At 36.4% G+C, this 20663-nt stretch overlaps 1 protein-coding gene across 1 annotated transcript; it reads right to left on the bottom strand.

Annotated features, from left to right (window-relative positions):
- Window positions 1-3875: 3875 nt before the first annotated feature.
- LOC127135564 (U11/U12 small nuclear ribonucleoprotein 31 kDa protein) lies at window positions 3876-20221 on the bottom strand. Its single transcript, XM_051062229.1, has 2 exons — window positions 19571-20221; window positions 3876-4103 (listed from the first exon to the last, which is right to left on the bottom strand). The coding sequence occupies exons 1-2, from the start codon at window positions 20219-20221 to the stop codon at window positions 3906-3908; spliced, it is 849 nt and encodes a 282-aa protein (XP_050918186.1). The 3' UTR covers window positions 3876-3905.
- Window positions 20222-20663: the final 442 nt, after the last annotated feature.

Below are 20663 nucleotides of genomic sequence, written 5' to 3'. Positions count from 1 at the left end.
TAAACCTGTAATTTAAAGCCTAGTGTCGAGGGTGAGGCACAAATTGTTATTATTCTCCAGCTCAGCCAAGTGATTATGCATGAAAAGGATACCACATTTTCTCTGGGAGAAGCAATTTAAGCATTCTAAGAGAAACTTGAGAAATACTCATCAATCTGCATAAAAATGCTCAGTAGACATCAAAGAGTAAAGGTAATCAGAAGAACTGTTACCCATGGTTTTAAACTGCTTTCCACAAGAACGGCGACAGTAATGGTGACTACAAGTCTACAACCTATGCTTTTCAAGATCTCAACAAGCACATCAAATCCAGCTATATCTGACTACAATATTCTACATATCAAATATCATAACATAACCACCACAACTGTAATTAAAAACCTTACTTATATGATAACAAGATGTGCATAAAGTAAACTAGGGTGTTACAATTTGATTACATTACATGTTTTAACTGAACCAAAATAAAAAACATAACGAACAGGCTTTTCCTTTCTATTTTACAGGTAAACCGAATGCTAAATTAAGCCGATAAATAAGAGACTCGTCTGTCATCATTCATTAACTATGAAAATATGGAATACACAAAAATGCTCATCATCAATTCACCACCACTATCACTAATTACTACCACAATAACTAATAACTAACATGTGCTTGTGATCAAAACCATAAACACATCCAACCAAGCCAACAACATATAAACAATTTCATCAATTACACCATATCTTGATAAAAACAAAAAATTGCCATTTAGATCTATGAAACACTGGCACATATATAGACACGACACACAGGACTAGTTGAATAATGCGGTAATGCGGAATACCAAACACACACCTTCAATCTAAAGTGTCAATGCTACATAGTCATGATCAATCATCATCATCATGATCACTCTCATCACTGAAATACCCAGCTTTCTTCCCTTTCTTCTTCGTCTTGTTGTTGTCCAAACCCTCATCATCATTTCTGTTTCTCCCCAGCAACCTTTCACCCGCTTCATAATCCACAACAGAAGCCCAATTATCGTCAAACAGCTCCGCAGCAATCTGACCACCCTCCTCCTCCTCCTCATCACCTTCCTCCTCCCCATCCCTATCCCTCAGCCCACGAAATCCCCGTCGCGGCTTCTTAGGCTGAGGTCGCGGCCTCGGCCCCAACTGATTCTTAGGACACTCATACGACAAATGACCATGCCCCCCACACTCTTAGGCTGGGGGCTGAGGACGAAGCGCAGTAGCGGTAGTAGAAAACGTCGTCGTCTTTATCGCTGTCGCTGTGTTTTCGTTTGTGTTTCTTCTTGCTTGACATTTTTTTCGGTTCAGGTTTTTTCTTTCCGGCAACGGCGTTCGGTTTCCGGCGACGGAATTAGTTCTCCGATGCTTCTTTAATCTATAGAGGAAATATGAGAGTGGAGAGATTCTATAATGCGTTTGAGAAACCCTAGAGAAGTGAAGCGAAACTCCAAGCGGATCTGGACATGGATCCAGATATTTTGGATTGGTTTCATATATGGTTTTATCCATTCTTATTTTTTTATAAGCAGTACTATCCATATGTAAATGGACAACTTGCTCACCGCCAGAGTACTTGTAAAGATAGCATAAAACTAAAAATTATTATGTTTTAATATTTTTTTCTTTAATTGGTCAGCCACCCATCTGCATATATAAATTTTAATAATTTTTTGTTACTATGATGCTAGATTTTTTAAGACAAAAATTTCTAGTTCGTTAGATATACAATTTTATTATATTATTTTAGATTATATTTTATATCTTAAGATAAATAGAGTTATTAAAATTTAGCAAAAATAGAATAGAGTGAAATAGAAATTTTATTACTTTATTATTTGAATAATTAGCGATAAAAACAAAGTAAGTTTTTGATTCTGCTCATATAAAAGAGAAACAATACTGATGGAAAGTGATGAAAATTTTCATTCTGCTCATATTAAAGGGAACAATACTCGTAGAAAGTGATCAATACTAGTAGAAATTGATGTAATTTTTTATTCCTCATATCTAAGGGAAACAATGCTAATGAAAAGTGATGAAATGAAATAAAATAGAATAATAAAATTTTATTATACTGGATCTGATTTTAATTAACTCAAACAATGTAATCTTATTCTATTTCATCTCATATCACTTCATATCATCTCATTGCATCAATTTAAGCAAAACCTTAGTCTAATAACTTCAGTTTCACAACATTTAAAAACTCTTATGTAGAATTTGTCCAGAATTGAAGAGGACTCATCTCTTACTAGAAACTCAACAATTAATTTGTTTTCAAAAGTAATGCTTTATTTATACGCTTAGATTATGTTTGGACATCTTAAAATGAAGATATAAGAATAAAAATGAACATAGTGAATCAACAAAATTAGAAGTACATACGATTAAAATGCATCAAAATCGATGACATCTTTTTAAATTTATTGAACTTTTCGCATTAGACTTTTTTCTATTGTATTATTTTTCAACATCATTTAATTTCTAGAACTCTTCAAGAACACCCATATTAATCCTATTTGAATCTGCTCAAACTTTAACAAAATTCAAGAAACCGATATCCTGAATTTCACAAAACTCCCAATATCTTTATATCTGAGTACAATTATCGTACTATGTAATCAAGCTTCATGTTAATCCTATTCATAGAGGATATGAATTCTACTATTTTCATTAACTTGGGCCATAAGACAATGATTCAATTAGTAAAAAATATGAGCATACAAAAGTATATAGACAATCATGAATATGGTATCTATCGGTTATATATAACTGTCAACTGAATAGGGTTTCAGAGTTATAGATATATCCAAAACCAACAATGCTTAAAACCAACAGTGCAACAGTAACAATTGACCCCAAACTCCATATAATATAACTATACTTAATTCGATTCAAAGCCATAATTCAGAAAGAAAGGAAATAGCATAACAATAACCAATTTCTTTTTCTACATATCATTACAATGACATTCAAGATTAGCCCATGGTTCAAAAAGTTACAGAATAATTAAACCTGTAATTTAAAGCCTAGTGTCGAGGGTGAGGCACAAATTGGTATTATTCTCCAGCTCAGCCAAGTGATTATGCATGAAAAGGATACCACATTTTCTCTGGGAGAAGCAATTTAAGCATTCTAAGAGAAACTTGAGAAATACTCATCAATCTGCATAAAAATGCTCAGTAGACATCAAAGAGTAAAGGTAATCAGAAGAACTGTTACCCATGGTTTTAAACTGCTTTCCACAAGAACGGCGACAGTAATGGTGACTACAAGTCTACAACCTATGCTTTTCAAGATCTCAACAAGCACATCAAATCCAGCTATATCTGACTACAATATTCTACATATCAAATATCATAACATAACCACCACAACTGTAATTAAAAACCTTACTTATATGATAACAAGATGTGCATAAAGTAAACTAGGGTGTTACAATTTGATTACATTACATGTTTTAACTGAACCAAAATAAAAAACATAACGAACAGGCTTTTCCTTTCTATTTTACAGGTAAACCGAATGCTAAATTAAGCCGATAAATAAGAGACTCGTCTGTCATCATTCATTAACTATGAAAATATGGAATACACAAAAATGCTCATCATCAATTCACCACCACTATCACTAATTACTACCACAATAACTAATAACTAACATGTGCTTGTGATCAAAACCATAAACACATCCAACCAAGCCAACAACATATAAACAATTTCATCAATTACACCATATCTTGATAAAAACAAAAAATTGCCATTTAGATCTATGAAACACTGGCACATATATAGACACGACACACAGGACTAGTTGAATAATGCGGTAATGCGGAATACCAAACACACACCTTCAATCTAAAGTGTCAATGCTACATAGTCATGATCAATCATCATCATCATGATCACTCTCATCACTGAAATACCCAGCTTTCTTCCCTTTCTTCTTCGTCTTGTTGTTGTCCAAACCCTCATCATCATTTCTGTTTCTCCCCAGCAACCTTTCACCCGCTTCATAATCCACAACAGAAGCCCAATTATCGTCAAACAGCTCCGCAACAATCTGACCACCCTCCTCCTCCTCCTCATCACCTTCCTCCTCCCCATCCCTATCCCTCAGCCCACTAAATCCCCGTCGCGGCTTCTTAGGCTGAGGTCGCGGCCTCGGCCCCAACTGATTCTTAGGACACTCATACGATAAATGACCATTCCCCCCACACTCTTAGGCTGGGGGTTGAGGACGAAGCGCAGTAGCGGTAGTAGAAAATGTCGTCGTCTTTATCGCTGTCGCTGTGTTTTCGTTTGTGTTTCTTCTTGCTTAACATTTTTTTCGGTTCAGGTTTTTTCTTTCTGGCAACGGCGTTCGGTTTCCGGCGACGGAATTAGTTCTTCGATGCTTCTTTAATCTATAGAGGAAATCTGAGAGTGGAGAGATTCTATAATGCATTTGAGAAACCCTAGAGAAGTGAAGCGAAACTCCAAGCGGATCTGGACATGGATCCAGATATTTTGGATTGGTTTCATATATGGTTTTATCCATTCTTATTTTTTTATAAGCAGTACTATCCATATGTAAATGGACAACTTGCTCACCGCCAGAGTACTTGTAAAGATAGCATAAAACTAAAAATTATTATGTTTTAATATTTTTTTCTTTAATTGGTCAGCCACCCATCTGCATATATAAATTTTAATAATTTTTTGTTACTATGATGCTAGATTTTTTAAGACAAAAATTTATAGTTCGTTAGATATACAATTTTATTATATTATTTTAGATTATATTTTATATCTTAAGATAAATAGAGTTATTGAAATTTAGCAAAAATAGAATAGAGTGAAATAGAAATTTTATTACTTTATTATTTGAATAATTAGCGATAAAAACAAAGTAAGTTTTTGATTCTGCTCATATAAAAGAGAAACAATACTGATGGAAAGTGATGAAAATTTTCATTCTGCTCATATTAAAGGGAACAATACTCGTAGAAAGTGATCAATACTAGTAGAAATTGATGTAATTTTTTATTCCTCATATCTAAGGGAAACAATGCTAATGAAAAGTGATGAAATGAAATAAAATAGAATAATAAAATTTTATTATACTGGATCTGATTTTAATTAACTCAAACAATGTAATCTTATTCTATTTCATCTCATATCACTTCATATCATCTCATTGCATCAATTTAAGCAAAACCTTAGTCTAATAACTTCAGTTTCACAACATTTAAAAACTCTTATGTAGAATTTGTCCAGAATTGAAGAGGACTCATCTCTTATGTTTGGACATCTTAAAATGAAGATATAAGAATAAAAATGAACATAGTGAATCAACAAAATTAGAAGTACATACGATTAAAATGCATCGAAATCGATGACATCTTTTTAAATTTATTGAACTTTTCGCATTAGACTTTTTTCTATTGTATTATTTTTCAACATCATTTAATTTCTAGAACTCATGCATCCTATCCAAAAAAGCAAAGTTCTCACTCAGATGTTTCTTCCTTAAGACGTTCTCTCCATTCTACGAATGTTGGTGGTAGAGGACACCCTCGTTTCAAATAAGCTTGTATAAAATGCATCTTAGTAGCAATCTGTCTAATCAAGACAACCCGACCATTTAAATTATTTGGAGGGCAACTTAGCAGAGGGAAAACGATTTACGAAAAACTATGTCTTGTAAACTAAACTAAAACTCAGTCATATACATTTGATATAAGATGACTCATTTCAGAAAAATTCATCCACTTTATTGTCGTTGTGGGGACACCAATTTTACTAAGGATCAAAGGATTTTGAATAGCTTGTATTTGTGCATTAGTCATATAGAGTCGCATGTAATTGTCGCACCTCAAAAAAAGATGATAATGCGATCCCTCGCGATAGGACGCGGAAAAAAAAATGTTGTTCGAAATAGAGTCGCCACCGAACTTTATTTATTCCAATGAAGGAATAGGAAAATATCGAGAAAACCTTTAGAAATAAGAATAATGGTCGTCGCAACCATATTCGGGTTCGGGAGTCGATTACGCAAGGGGAAGGTATTAGCACCCCTCACGTCCGTTGTACTCAACGGGAACCTTTTAGTCTGATTTTGCTATTTGACTGTTAATTGACTGTTTATCTGCTTGCTTCGAGTAATCAGAATTGATGATAGATGTGGATGAAGACCTCAGGATGGGGGAAATGGGAGGTTTTTTATTAGTGTGCTCACGAAGATACAACAATCTCCTGCCTACGTATCCTTATGGTGCAATAAGGAAATCAGAGCATTCTTAGTTCGGGCTACTACGAATATTGGTTGTGTTTTGTTTTGATGAACGACTGTGTAGGTCGGCGTTCTAACGGCTAAACACTGGCTTGTCTACTCTCGGTGGAGGCTCTAGCACTGGTTTGTTCTGCGCATTAGAAAGGATTGACAGTGTTCTTTTTGAAAGGGTTTTGGTCACGCGGGGGTGACGAGTTGAATTGACGTGTTTGGATTTGATTGGTTTCGATCGCTCGAGGGCGAGAAGTTAGGTTTGATTTGTTGATGATTTGAGGAACGACGAAAGATTGAGCAATATGGTGTACACCAATCATTAAATTCTTTCGAGGAATAATAAGGCGAGCGCCTTCTATTCCCTTTTCGTTCGAATTGTTTTGAAAGTTTGTTTGTGGATGTTGAATACGCACGGTAGTGAGGCGTACACCTCCTACTTGCTTATTCAAAGAATAACGAGGCGTACGTCACCTATTCCCTTATCCAAGTTTATTTAACGTGTTTTAGTCGGAAGTCGATAATTTGTGCAATATGGCGTACGCCAATTATCCAAATAATCGAGAGACGGTGAGGCGTACGCCTCCCATCTTTTATCACCCGAGGTTTAAATTGTAAAAAGATATGTTTAGATATTGTATTCAATTTATGAAGATAGCTTGAATTTTGGGTTGGTAGGTTTGGGTTTGTCGATGATTTGAGCAAGGTGGCGTACGCCAAATATTCAAATAATCAAGGAGTGGTGAGGCGTACGCCTCCCATTCTCTATTGAAGTTGTATAGTTTATTTTGTAAAATTGGGTTTGATATAAGAGGTGATTTGAGTTTATTCGATTGTGTTTTAAGTTTGATGACAAAAACTCGAGCAATATGGCGTACGCCAATTATTCGAATAATCGAAAGATAGTGAGGCGTACGCCTCCTATCCTCTTTATTATCATAAATTTAGAATTAAATGTTTTAGAATTTGTAGTTAATTTGGAAAATGATTTGAATATGATGGTTGAAGTTTAGAAATAATTTGAATTTAGAACTTATGTTTGATTTGAAAAATTGATTTGAAATTGTATGATTATTAGGGTTTTAATTGAATGACGAAAATCCGAGCAATATGGCGTACGCCAATTATTCGAATAATCGAGAGATAATGAAGCGGATGCTCACTATTCTCCTTTTCATTCAAAGATTAATTATTAAAAATAAAACTTTTAGAATTTATAATTAATTGGTGGAGTGATTTTAATTTTATGGAGTTTTAGGGTTTTAAATGAATGACGAAAATCCAAGCAATATGGCGTACGCCAATTGTTCGAATAGTCGAGAGATAGTGAAGCGGAGGCTTACTATTCTCCTTTTCATTCAAAATTAAATTAAATAATTTTTAAGAGAATACTATTTAAATACGGTGAATTTGAATTTATTTAGAATTAATATACTTTTGGGAAAGACTATTTGGTATTGGACCAACGTCAAACTTATTTATTAGAAAATAAAGTAAATTATTTGTTGACGTTAACCATTAATCCACCATTTAACTAATTATAATATTATTACAAGATAAAAAGGAGAGTTGAAAATAGTAATCGAAACCGAACTAATAAATATTTCTAATATTAGTGTTATCTTAATTTTAATTAAAACAATCAAGAATAGCTCATAAACCAAGTAGACCAAATTGGAATGTTTGGGAAATAAATAAAAAGTTAGGCCCTAAACATTGGATCAAAGAAGGCCCAAGGGACTTAAAGTAGTGTTATTTTCGGGATGGGCCACAAGGCCCAAAATCCTCTCCTACTCAGCCAAGTGGTATCGCCGAGAAGAGAAAAGGTTGGCCTCGGTTTACCTACCGCCACGCGCATCATTGTTCATTGATAACATCATAAAGATTTTGGGAACATAATCTGACAGCACCCAAGTATCTATCATCAATAACATTAATTTACTCTTAATAATATTTTAAAAGAAGAAACAATCACCCCTTAAAGCAAAGAAATAAATCAAAATAATTTTGTCTCTCTCTCTTAAAACGACTCTTCATTCTTTCTGGAAAATATCCTCTCCCTATTAAATTGTGTGCATGGTCCCAATCCAAAACTGCAGAGAGAGATAAAAAAATTATAAGGAAACCGATGAACACCCTTCGGTGTTCATCCTCAAACAAACCAGGACTCTAACATGAAGTTCAAAACTTCCAACGTGACAAACGACCACAATCCCCTCAAACCTCCAAATCCTCGACGGGATCTAGAAAACAGTAGCGAATCGGAACCTCAAAGGAAAACATAATCTTAGCTTCTAACCCGTTTTCTATATCACAATCAACAGCAGAAATTAACGAGTCAAAATACAAGGTCAAAGCACTTTAAAGCAAAATAAAAGGGAAAGATTCCGCCGGAGCATCGTAGCCCCGACGAAGACCTGACGGCCATGATTACCTTCGGTGAGTATGTATGACGTTGTCCCTCTTCTTTTGCTTGTTGTTTCAAGTTTCTTCCTTTTCTTTCTATCCTTCTGTATCCACTCCTTGTTTTCTGTCTGATTCTGACTTTCTCCTCTAATTGATTGTCATTTCCTTTTGCACGCGATTGAAGGGGTCAAGCTCTTCAAACCCTGATTTTCATTGAAGGACAATCATGTTTCCAAGGTCTGCAACATGGCCTGCTGTGGGAGGATTACTCTGAACTTGCGTCTGTAGCCGTTTCTTGTTTTTTGGGTGTGACGGCTTGTTTTTGCTGTTTTACCGTTCGGTAGCTTGTGACAGTTTTTCTTCTTTTGATCATAATCTCTTTGGGAAAATCCTTACTCATTGTTTCTTTGAATCCTGCAGGTTTCACTCATGATACCAAGTTTATTGCTTCTGGAAGTGTTTTGGTGAAGAGAGTGCATGGAGTTGTCGTGGTCAACTGTCATGATGTTTTAAGCTTATATACTTTTTTATTGTAATGTCCTCAAGTCTTTAGATCATAGGCCATGGCTGTGTGTAAATCATGAGGTCTACCAATATAACTATAAACTATGCCCCTTACAAAGTTTATTCTCAGAAGGATCGTGCCCATATGGAAAAAGAATGGTTTTGTACATCTAAATTTGTATTTTTTGATCAAAAGTAACATTATTATGAAGTCCATAGAAAACTGTTTCATTTTCTTTCTTATAGGAATTAAAAGACATTGAATCTAAATCCTCAGGAAATTTTCTCAAGTCAGGACCAGGAAATGCAAATCCTAGGCCATCCGTTAAATAGCTCTTTAGACGTGGCCCGAGATGAGTAGAAAAAAATGCTCATTTAATAAGAATGCTCGCCATGAGACGTGATGGACCATAATAATGCACCAATCTTGTAGGTCGGCCAAAAGGACTTGTTGATATGAATCAATTTGTACTTATGAACCAAATGATGCTTTTTATAATCTTGAATTAATGAGACGTGAGCCTTCGAGGCAACCTATGCATGGAGTAGATGATGTCATTGACTACAATGACATGTACCATGCTCAATGAATGAATAACAATAATATGTATCTTAATCCAGTGATCCACTTAATAAACAAAAGCTTCTTTGTGATTATTCTAATTAGTTGATTATAGTGGATTAAATCTGTGTGTATAAGGTGAAATCACTTTGGAGGGTGGACTATCGTAGCTTTGAGTTTCAAGCGAACGATAATAAAATACTTGTGTTTTTATCTCTTTGTTATTAACTTTTAAGTGGTGTTCTTGAGTTGGTAAAAAACTTTTGTTTTATAAAACTCAATTCAAACCCCATTTCTTATGTTTTTCACACCTTCGGGGTTTGTTTTAATTCTGACGGGGCTACCACTAGCAGATTGCTTACTAAGTGTGGGGGTGTTTTTCGTGACAGTCAAGAAAGATAACTTTGTGGCTTTCATAAGACTATTGGTGATTGCAATAGTCTTGCTACAGAATTTTGGGGTGTCCTTATGGGTTTGGAGCTTGCTTGGAAGAGAGATTTCAAGAACCTTATTGTTCAAGATGGCAAAAAGACAGTAGCAGATGCTCTCCAAGGGTCGCCTTTGAAGTCTAAACAAGGTTCGACTTTGGCTAGGCATATTCTTCTTCTCCTTCAACATTTTAAAGAAGTGCATTCATTCACATTTTTAGAAAAACTATTAAGTGTGCTGATTTTTTAACCAAACTAGATTTGCCCAGTTTTGATGGTTGTATCTGATTCAATGATAATTTTTTAAGTAACGGTTCAAATGTCTATGAGACATGCTGCCTAATGTCTCCTCATTTTAGACCTTTGATCCTCCCATTTTACTAATAAATAAATATATATTTGATTAAACAAACTTAAAAAATTATTATTTTTATTATATGAGTTAAATAGTTTAAGTTTCAAATTCTGAAACGTCCCCAAAAAAAACTATTTACTTACATTCTGAATTTAAAAGAATATACATTTCAAATTCTGAGTTGTCACCAAAAAAAATTCTATCAATGAAAGCCCTAATCGTCACCAAAAATATATATTATATTTTATATTTCAAAGAATTTAAATTTCAAATTCTGAATTTATTACCATCAATTACATCTAAAATTATTAGATTACTTTTCACAATATAAATTCACAATTTAAAAAACAAATACTTTTAAAATTACTGACTTAAATTTATTTATTTATCTTCTATTTTGCTAAAATTATATTTTTTTACTCTCCAATTTTTAAAACTAATATTTTGGTTCGCTATTGAACAACGCTGCATTATTTTTAGTTTTCAAAACTTTACTTTCATTAGAGAGGTACTTCATTTCAAAATTATTTTACCAAACAAAATTTATCTCAAAATAAACATCATTTTACTTTTTCAATATCAATTTCTTTCAGAATGCCATTAAATAATTAAAACTTCTTTCAAGTCATTATTCTCCTATACATTTATGACAATTTATAAAATCCTTAAACTATTCTTATTTTAGGATGGAATGAGTAAGCAATCAATAGACATTTATGAACTAATAAAATATATCATTGTTTTTATAATTAATTTTATTTTTTATTTTATTTGTATTAAAATATTACAAATATATTAAAACAAACTTTTAGAATTTTTTTTCAAAATAACCATTATTTTCAAAAATAATTCCAAAATAACCAATTATTCAAAAATATTACAAAAATAATCAGGTTTGATAGAGGATGCGGCAGATGAATTGACGTACCCCCAATGCATGAAGAGGAGGCGCCAATAGCATTGACGCATGCATTAGACTCCTCGTGAGGAGGCGCCAATGCTAGTGGCGCCTACATTTGGCCTCATGAGGAGGCACCAATGTTAGTGGCGCCTATGTATGTTTGATTGGTGTATGTGCCAATTCATCTGGCGCATACACCCCCTGCTATTTTTTTTTAATTATTAATATTTAATTTTTATTATTTAATAAAAAAGAAATAGTAATGAAAAAAAACTTCATTGATGATGTAATAATTGGTTACATTGGACTGACAATAAACTAATGACCCGTCCGATTATAACGTCCCCCTGTTCCACATCCCGGTGCGTTAGTTTATCTCCTAGGTCTTCCACGATTTTCTTGAGGTGTTTGGGGTCTTTGTGTGCTGACCTGATCGAGCGATGGTTGGTTGGAAGGTCCAACGGAAGTTCCAGCGGTATTTGATAGATGTGTCATCATTTGCTCCCAATATCCGGAGGGGCTCTGGCCAACGGCCCTTCCGTAATGGAGTTCGGTGCCCATGTCATCGTAGTTAGGGCGTTGTGGTTGAGTGAATTGGGGACGATATAGTTGCCCAAATTGGGTCATTGAGTCGTTTTGGAAACAAAGCAATGGTTTCTGGGGCGACTATAGTTAAACAATGGTTGGGTGTTATTGATGGGGGGCTACGATGAAGTGACCCATATGAATCATCTGGGCTATAGACAGTTGTGGTTGCGGGGTTTGATTCTTGGTTTTGTGTTTGAGTGAGAGGTATGAATGGATTGCGACGTTGGATGGTTGGTTGTTGGGTGGTTGGCATGAACGGGTTGCGATGTTGGGTGTTTGGTTGATGTGTGTATGTGGTTGGTTGATGTTGTATGGTTGGTTGTTGGGTTTGGGTGGGTTCACATTGGTGTTGGGTGGTGAATTGTTGTGGGGCATACGATGACGAAGCATGTTGGCGTGGATCCATCAAATACCGCGGCTCAGATACAAATTGTTGAGTTGTTACCGATCTAAACCATGCCATATATTTTGTTGAGTCGGTCTTGCACCATGGATATCTGGTTCGTTCAAGATGTGTTGTCTTTGATTCCTCTATGGACGACACATGTCTTTTGCAAAGTCTCTCCAATCAGAATAATCCCATTGTGCATCAACCCTTTTTTGATGTCAATTCCCCAAACACGTGGGAGATTCTGGAATCTGTTGTAGCATTCAGAACTGCAGTTTGACCCGGTCACTCTGGTGCATTTCCACCATAGTGAATCGGATAACCGGTGTCTTCGTTGTCCAAACTGCAGCATCGTCATGGTTCACATCATGATCCAGACCCAGATATGGCCTCCAGACAAAATGTAAAACCATACGAAACAATTAGATGGAAAATAATTTGAGAAGTATTTTTAAATTAAAATATAGTTGGGTAGGATTATTACATCGTCATGTCCAATGTGGTCCAATAGATTTCGATAGACTACAATAGCGTGTTTCAGACACCTGTTGTAGTTCATTCCCCTTACTGACCACCTAAGATAAAAAAGAAGTGAAAAATATTATTTACTATTAATTATAATATAAAATATAATTAACTAAATGGTGAATGGTAAAGTGTTAGACTTACTTGGTTGCAAACGGGAACACGAATGGGCGCTCATTTATCGGGGCGAGCGACGACATTCTTGACCAACCCCAAGCTTGAAGCAAATACGCACATGAAAAAAAATATAGGTATTCTTTTTTGTAGTTCTATACATTGCACTATATAGATGGGCCAATACAGCTGAACCCTAACTATAAGTGTTTACCTTATTAATGTTGCGTAATAAAGGTAAATACATTATATTTACAAAATTACCTGTACTTTCTGGAAACAAAAAATTATCAAATAAAATCATAATATAACACCAAGCTTTTATTATTTTCTCATACTCGGTTGAATCGTCGGGAATTACTATACTGGCATAATATTGTTTAAGGTATTTTAAACTTATACCTTGCCCCCTTGCTTGACCGGACGTGTCTCCCTCAGTTTCGTCGTCTAGCAAATGGGCACCCAATAATTCATTGCAGATATTGTTGTCTTGGTTAACTCGATCATTCACTGCCTTTCCATCTATACGGAGACCCAACAACATGTACACGTCCTCAAGTGTGACGGTACACTCACCAATCGGAAGGTGAAATGTGTGGGTCTCGGGTCTCCACCTCTCCAACAAAGTTAGAATGAACTTGTAGTCCACCGAGTACGAAACAATGTTGAGTAGATTTCCAAATCCACATCCTCTAATATATGGTTCTATTAAAGGATCGTGGGGTACATATTCATGTACACGACATCTAAACCGCTTCGGATCCTAATAATAAAAAAGTAAGAAAATGCAATTAGAAGAAGAAATACATAATCAACAAGCACAACTCTATAAGAAGTAAGAAAAACATAGATAACAAAGGTATAAGACTAAAAATAGAAAAAGTAAAAAGAGAGAGATGACATACAAATGCCGATATATTCTCGAGCGTGCCTCTATGTTCATCGCCCATAGTCAACAAAGACATGATTTGATTTTGCAAAGCTTGAGTGTGGTAGAGGAAACAAGTGTGGTAGAAGAATATAATTGAGTATTGATGAAGATGATTTGATATTGTTGATATGAGAGGCTATTTATAGATGAATGAGTGAGTAGGTTTGCAACCTAAGATGAATGTGATTGGTTGCATGGAATGGCAAGAGAAGACAAGGGAATGACAAACTTCAGAAAGCATGTGAGAGATAGCATGTGAGGAATCTCTTCTAGGCGCATGTGAAGAATCAACATGTAAGGGAAGATGCGCCATTCCTCTTGGCGCCTACATGTGATTCTTCACATGCAAGGAAGAGGCTCCCTTCCTCTTGGCGCCTTAGTGTAGGGCAATGGGAAGGGGCGCCCTTCCTAGTGGCGCATAAGACCAATTTTTGTGAAGAGGCACCCATCCTTTTGGCGCCCCAGTTACTTTATGGCGCCTAGGGAATGGGCGCCTAGGTGGGAATCTCAGGGCTCAGGCGCATGTGTGTTCTTGTCACTCTTTTCTCTGCATGGTTGATTCTTTCTACTACATGCATGGTCAAGTTTGTACAAACAATGACCAAGTTATCAATGCAACGACCAAGTTAGCAATGAAACATTATTTATGTTGTGTGGATGAACAACTTAGCAATGCATTCAATTCCCTTAAAGATATCTACATATTTAATATTTCAACAAAATGTCTTTCACACAACATTACATGATCAGTGCCCATGTCGAAGGTGAAATATTTGATCATCAGTTGTTCGGTTTTTGTTTTCGAAACACAGAGGTAACTCGGTTTACAATAAATCGACGATCAAATTTTTCACATCTGAAACAAAGAATAGAAAAGAAATTGCAATGCAGTAATGTGGGCCAAATCATCTATAAAATCCGGTTTGGTTTGTAGAAAACCAGGTTAAATTTTATTAGAAGAAGATTCGAGATGATGATGATATTCAGCATATGTTTCTCAGTCACGAACAATCTGGTTACAACGATATAGAGTTGTATATATTACCACATCAACAACAGGTGTCTCTGTACATTGATCAGTCACAAGTGTTTTGTGAGACTGATGACGAACAAGCTGAGGTGAATGTTCTAGATGACAAAGAAGAAGAATCTGAGATCATGGTTGATTCGATGGTGAACGCTGAAGAGGAAGAGGAGCCAATACCAACAAGTTATGTATACTGCCCACCCCAACAGATGACAAGGTTAAATTTGGGTTCAGATGAACCTTTAGCAGATGTATGGTACAATCCTTACGTGCAGATGCAAGGATCTTTGAAACAAGGAGACACATTTCGCACAAAAGAGGAATGTGTAAGAGCCATTAAGAAATTCCACATGCAACTATCAGCTGATTTCAGAGTTGACAGAACTGACGCATCGAGGTATAAAGTTTATTGTCCGAATGAGCACTGCTTTTTATGTTGTCAGCTTCGTACCGGAAGAGGAGCGAGTCTTGGGAGATTGGATCAATGGGTCCAGATCACACATGCATGCTGACAAACCCAATCCAGGATCATCGTAAATTAAGCTCTCAGCTAATATGTGATGAAATATTATCTGTTATTAGCGACAATCCATCATTAAAGGTGAGTACAATAATCTCGCATATTAGGGCAGAGTACGAGTACACTCCATCATATAGGAAGGCATGGATAGCTAGGACAAAATCTATTGAAAAAGTGTTTGGCAATTGGGAGGAGTCTTACAAACAACTTCCAAAATACTTGTTGGCTCTAAACACAATATGCTCCCGGGACAATTGTTAAGCTGGAAACAAATTGTCCGCCTATACACCAGATGGTACGTGTGCTGTTGGAAATAAAATATTTCACCGTCTATTCTGGGTGTATCAACCAGGTATCATAGGTTTTTCTTTCTGTAAACCAATTATACAAACTGATGGTACATGGTTGTACGGAAAATACAAAGGAACGTTACTGATGGTAGTGGCACAAGATGGGAACATCAATATTTTTTCAATCGTCTTTGCCCTAGTTGAAGGGGAGACTGCTGAGGGATGAAGTTTTTTCCTAAGAAATCTCTGATTGCACGTTGCACCTCAGCCTAACTTATGTTTGATCTCCGACAGACACCCTTCAATCATCAGTGCATATAATAACATTGACAACGGCTGGCAAAATCCTCCTTCGACGCATGTGTTATGTAATAGACATATTGCTCAGAATTTCATGCGGGAAATCAAAGATAAGACGTTGCGGAAGAAGGTTGTCAATGCAGGTTACGCATTATCAGAACCTTCTTTCAAACACTACCGCAAGGAAATAAGATTGTCAAACGAAGATGCGGTACGGTGGATCCATGGTATTCCTTTGGAGAAGTGGACTAGGGCATACGACAACGGTCAACGTTGGGGCCACATGACAACAAATCTTGTGGAATCAATGAACTCTGTCTTCAAAGGCATCCGTAACCTACCAATAATCGCTTTGGTGCATGCTACATATTTCAGGCTAAGGGCGTTGTTTGAAACCAGACGCTTAAAATGGAGTTCAGTGTTGCAATCTGGACAGTTGTTCAGTGATGCTTCGATGAAATTCATCAGACATGAAGCTGCCAAAGCAAACACACATGTGGTTACGGTCTTTGACCGAAGTAAAGGTTGGTTTAGTGTTGTCGAGTCCATGGATCACAATGAGGGCATGCCGATGGGACAGTACAGAGTCGAACTAGATAGAGGTTAGTGCGACTGCAGAAAGTTCCAAGCCTTTCGTACCCCCGCTCCCATGTCCTTGCGGCATGCTCAAAGGTTCGAAGGGATCCATCATACTTGTTATCTGAAGTTTACAAAATCGTCAGTCTTTCAAATGTTTATAAAATTAGTTTTTTCGTAGTGGCAAAAGAGGATTATTGGCCAGAATATCAAGGGGACATCGTCTGGCACAACGAAGTTATGCGAAGGAAGAAAAAGGGTCGCCCAAACAGCATCCGAATTCGAACCGAAATGGATACGGCGAACAAAATGGTTAGACTATGTAGTTCATGCCGTCAACTAGGTCACAATCGTAATAACTGTCCTAGTGTTAGAATGAGCACAACCAGATAAATTTACATGTACCTCTATTGCAATATATGAAAAATTAAATTTATTTCATATTAGACGTCTGTCACGAAAGTACCATTGCATAAACAGTAACACATATAATTATAACAAATACAAGAACTATGCAATTACAACCAGCAAAACAATTTTGAACATGTAATGCATCATCCTACGAGCGTCTTGGTCTGTCTTAATATCCACCAATTCGCGTAATTCTCCGTGTTGGTTGAACGTGGACACAAGCCATTGTATTCTTCTAATCCGTTCACCCTCTCCAATTTCTCCCTCTAACCAACTGTACAACGTCCGATTAAGACGTTCAAACATATTTGTGTTCCAAAGTCGAATCTGTACCGGAGCCGCAACGGCAGAAAATATTACATCAGCACTTTGTTTTTGAATGTATGCAGACATTGTTGAAACAGGGAAAATTGAAATTGATGGTGGTTGAATTGTATTAGGAGATGAGTTTGAGTGAAAAATATTGCATCCAATGCGTGGTATTTATAGAGACGGACAAAACATGTGGGCGCTTGAGGGATTGACGCCCACATGACCATCACATGCAGCCAGATGAATTAGCGCCCACACAACCAAATGCACCTAGGCGCCACTAGCATTGACGCCTCCTCATGAGGCCCAATGCAGGCGCCACTAGTATTGGCGCCTCCTCATGAGGAGCGCAATGCATGCGCCAATGCTAGTGGCGCCTCCTCGTGAGGAGCGCAATGCATGCGCCAATGCTATTGACGCCTCCTCTTTATGCATTGGGGGTGCCCCAGTTCATCTGACGCATCCTCTACCAAACCTGGTTATTTTGATAATTTTTTTAAATAATTAGTTATTTTGAAAAAAAATAAAAATAATTATTATTTTGAAAAAAATTCCAAACTTTTACCTACTTCCTCTTCAAGAACACCCATATTAATCCTATTTGAATCTGCTCAAACTTCAACAAAATTCAAGAAACCGATATCCTGAATTTCACAAAACTCCCAATATCTTTATATCTGAGTACAATTATCGTACTATGTAATCAAGCTTCATGTTAATCCTATTCATAGAGGATATGAACTCTACTATTTTCATTAACTTGTGCCATAAGACAATGATTCAATTAGTAAAAAATATGAGCATACAAAAGTATATAGACAATCATGAATATGGTATCTATCGGTTATATATAACTGTCAACTGAATATGGTTTCAGAGTTATAGATATATCCAAAACCAACAATGCTTAAAACCAACAGTACAACAGTAACAATTGACCCCAAACTCCATATAATATAACTATACTTAATCCGATTCAAAGCCATAATTCAGAAAGAAAGGAAATAGCATAACAATAACCAATTTCTTTTTCTACATATCATTACAATGACATTCAAGATTAGCCCATGGTTCAAAAAGTTACAGAATAATTAAACCTATAATTTAAAGCCTAGTGTCGAGGGTGAGGCACAAATTGGTATTATTCTCCAGCTCAGCCAAGTGATTATGCATGAAAAGGATACCACATTTTCTCTGGGAGAAGCAATTTAAGCATTCTAAGAGAAACTTGAGAAATACTCATCAATCTGCATAAAAATGCTCAGTAGACATCAAAGAGTAAAGGTAATCAGAAGAACTGTTACCCATGGTTTTAAACTGCTTTCCACAAGAACGGCGACAGTAATTGTGACTACAAGTCTACAACCTATGCTTTTCAAGATCTCAACAACCACATCAAATCCAGCTATATCTGACTACAATATTCTACATATCAAATATCATAACATAACCACCACAACTGTAATTAAAAACCTTACTTATATGATAACAAGATGTGCATAAAGTAAACCAGGGTGTTACAATTTGATTACATTACATGTTTTAACTGAACCAAAATAAAAACATAACGAACAGGCTTTTCCTTTCTGTTTTACAGGTAAACCGAATGCTAAATTAAGCCGATAAATAAGAGACTCGTCTGTCATCATTCATTAACTATGAAAATATGGAATACACAAAAATGCTCATCACCAATTCACCACCACTATCACTAATTACTACCACAATAACTAATAACTAACATGTGCTTGTGATCAAAACCATAAACACATCCAACCAAGCCAACAACATATAAACAATTTCATCAATTACACCATATCTTGATAAAAACAAAAAATTGCCATTTAGATCTATGAAACACTGGCACATATATAGACACGACACACAGGACTAGTTGAATAATGCGGTAATGCGGAATACCAAACACACACCTTCAATCTGAAGTGTCAATGCTACATAGTCATGATCAATCATCATCATCATGATCACTCTCATCACTGAAATACCCAGCTTTCTTCCCTTTCTTCTTCGTCTTGTTGTTGTCCAAACCCTCATCATCATTTCTGTTTCTCCCCAGCAACCTTTCACCCGCTTCATCATCCACAACAGAAGCCCAATTATCGTCAAACTGCTCCGCAGCAATCTGACCCCCTCCTCCTCCTCCTCATCACCTTCCTCCTCCCCATCCCTATCCCTCAGCCCACTAAATCCCCGTCGCGGCTTCTTAGGCTGAGGCCGCGGCCTCGGCCCCAACTGATTCTTAGGACACTCATACGACAAATGACCATGCCCCCCACACTCATAACACAAAGCAGTCTCAGTATTGTACACGCGCTTCCGAATAAACTCCGGAGCACGTCCATTATCAGCAGCAATAGAAGCAGTTAGAGTCCTTCCATTGAGAATCTTCTTATTCATCTCCGCCACGGCGCGTTGGGCGTCATTACGAGAAACGAATTGGACAAACGCGACACCGCGGCTTAGGCGCGTGTGACGGTCTTTGAGAACGGTTACACGCGCGATGCGGCCGAAAGTAGAGAAGAGCGTATGGAGATCGGAGTTTGTTAGGGAGTAATCTAGATTAGAAACGTATAGCGTCGATTTTGATGGTGCTAAGGGTTCACCTGTTCCTCCTATTGATGATCCTTTGTTGTTCGGTTTTGATTGGGGTTGATTACTGGATGTGGTGCCGGTGGTGGTGTTGGGGGTTGAGGACGAAGCGCAGTAGCGGTAGTAGAAAACGTCGTCGTCTTCATCGTTGTCGCTGTGTTTTCGTTTGTGTTTCTTCTTGCTTGACATTTTTTTTGGTTCGGGTTTTTTGTTTCCGGCAACGGTGTTCGGTTTCCGGCGACGGAATTAGTTCTCCGATGCTTCTTTAATCTATAGAGGAAATCTGAGAGTGGAGAGATTCTATAATGCGTTTGAGAAACCCTAGAGAAGTGAAGCGAAACTCCAAGCGGATCTGGACATGGATCCGGATATTTTGGATTGGTTTTATATATGGTTTTATCCATTCTTATTTTTTTATAAGCAGTACTATCCATATGTAAATGGACAACTTGCTCACCGCATGAGTACTTGTAAAGATAGCATAAAACTAAAAATTATTATGTTTTAATATTTTTTTATTTAATTGGTCAGCCACCCATCTGCATATATAAATTTTAATAATTTTTTGTTAGTATGATGCTAGATTTTTTAAGACAAAAATTTCTAGTTCGTTAGATATACAATTTTATTA

The sequence above is a fragment of the Lathyrus oleraceus genome, chromosome 4, assembly GCF_024323335.1.
Source record: "Lathyrus oleraceus cultivar Zhongwan6 chromosome 4, CAAS_Psat_ZW6_1.0, whole genome shotgun sequence".
In the NCBI taxonomy this organism is placed as follows: domain Eukaryota; kingdom Viridiplantae; phylum Streptophyta; class Magnoliopsida; order Fabales; family Fabaceae; genus Lathyrus; species Lathyrus oleraceus.
The sequence above is the reverse complement of the archived record's forward strand: the minus strand, read 5'-3'. Positions and strand labels throughout refer to the sequence as shown.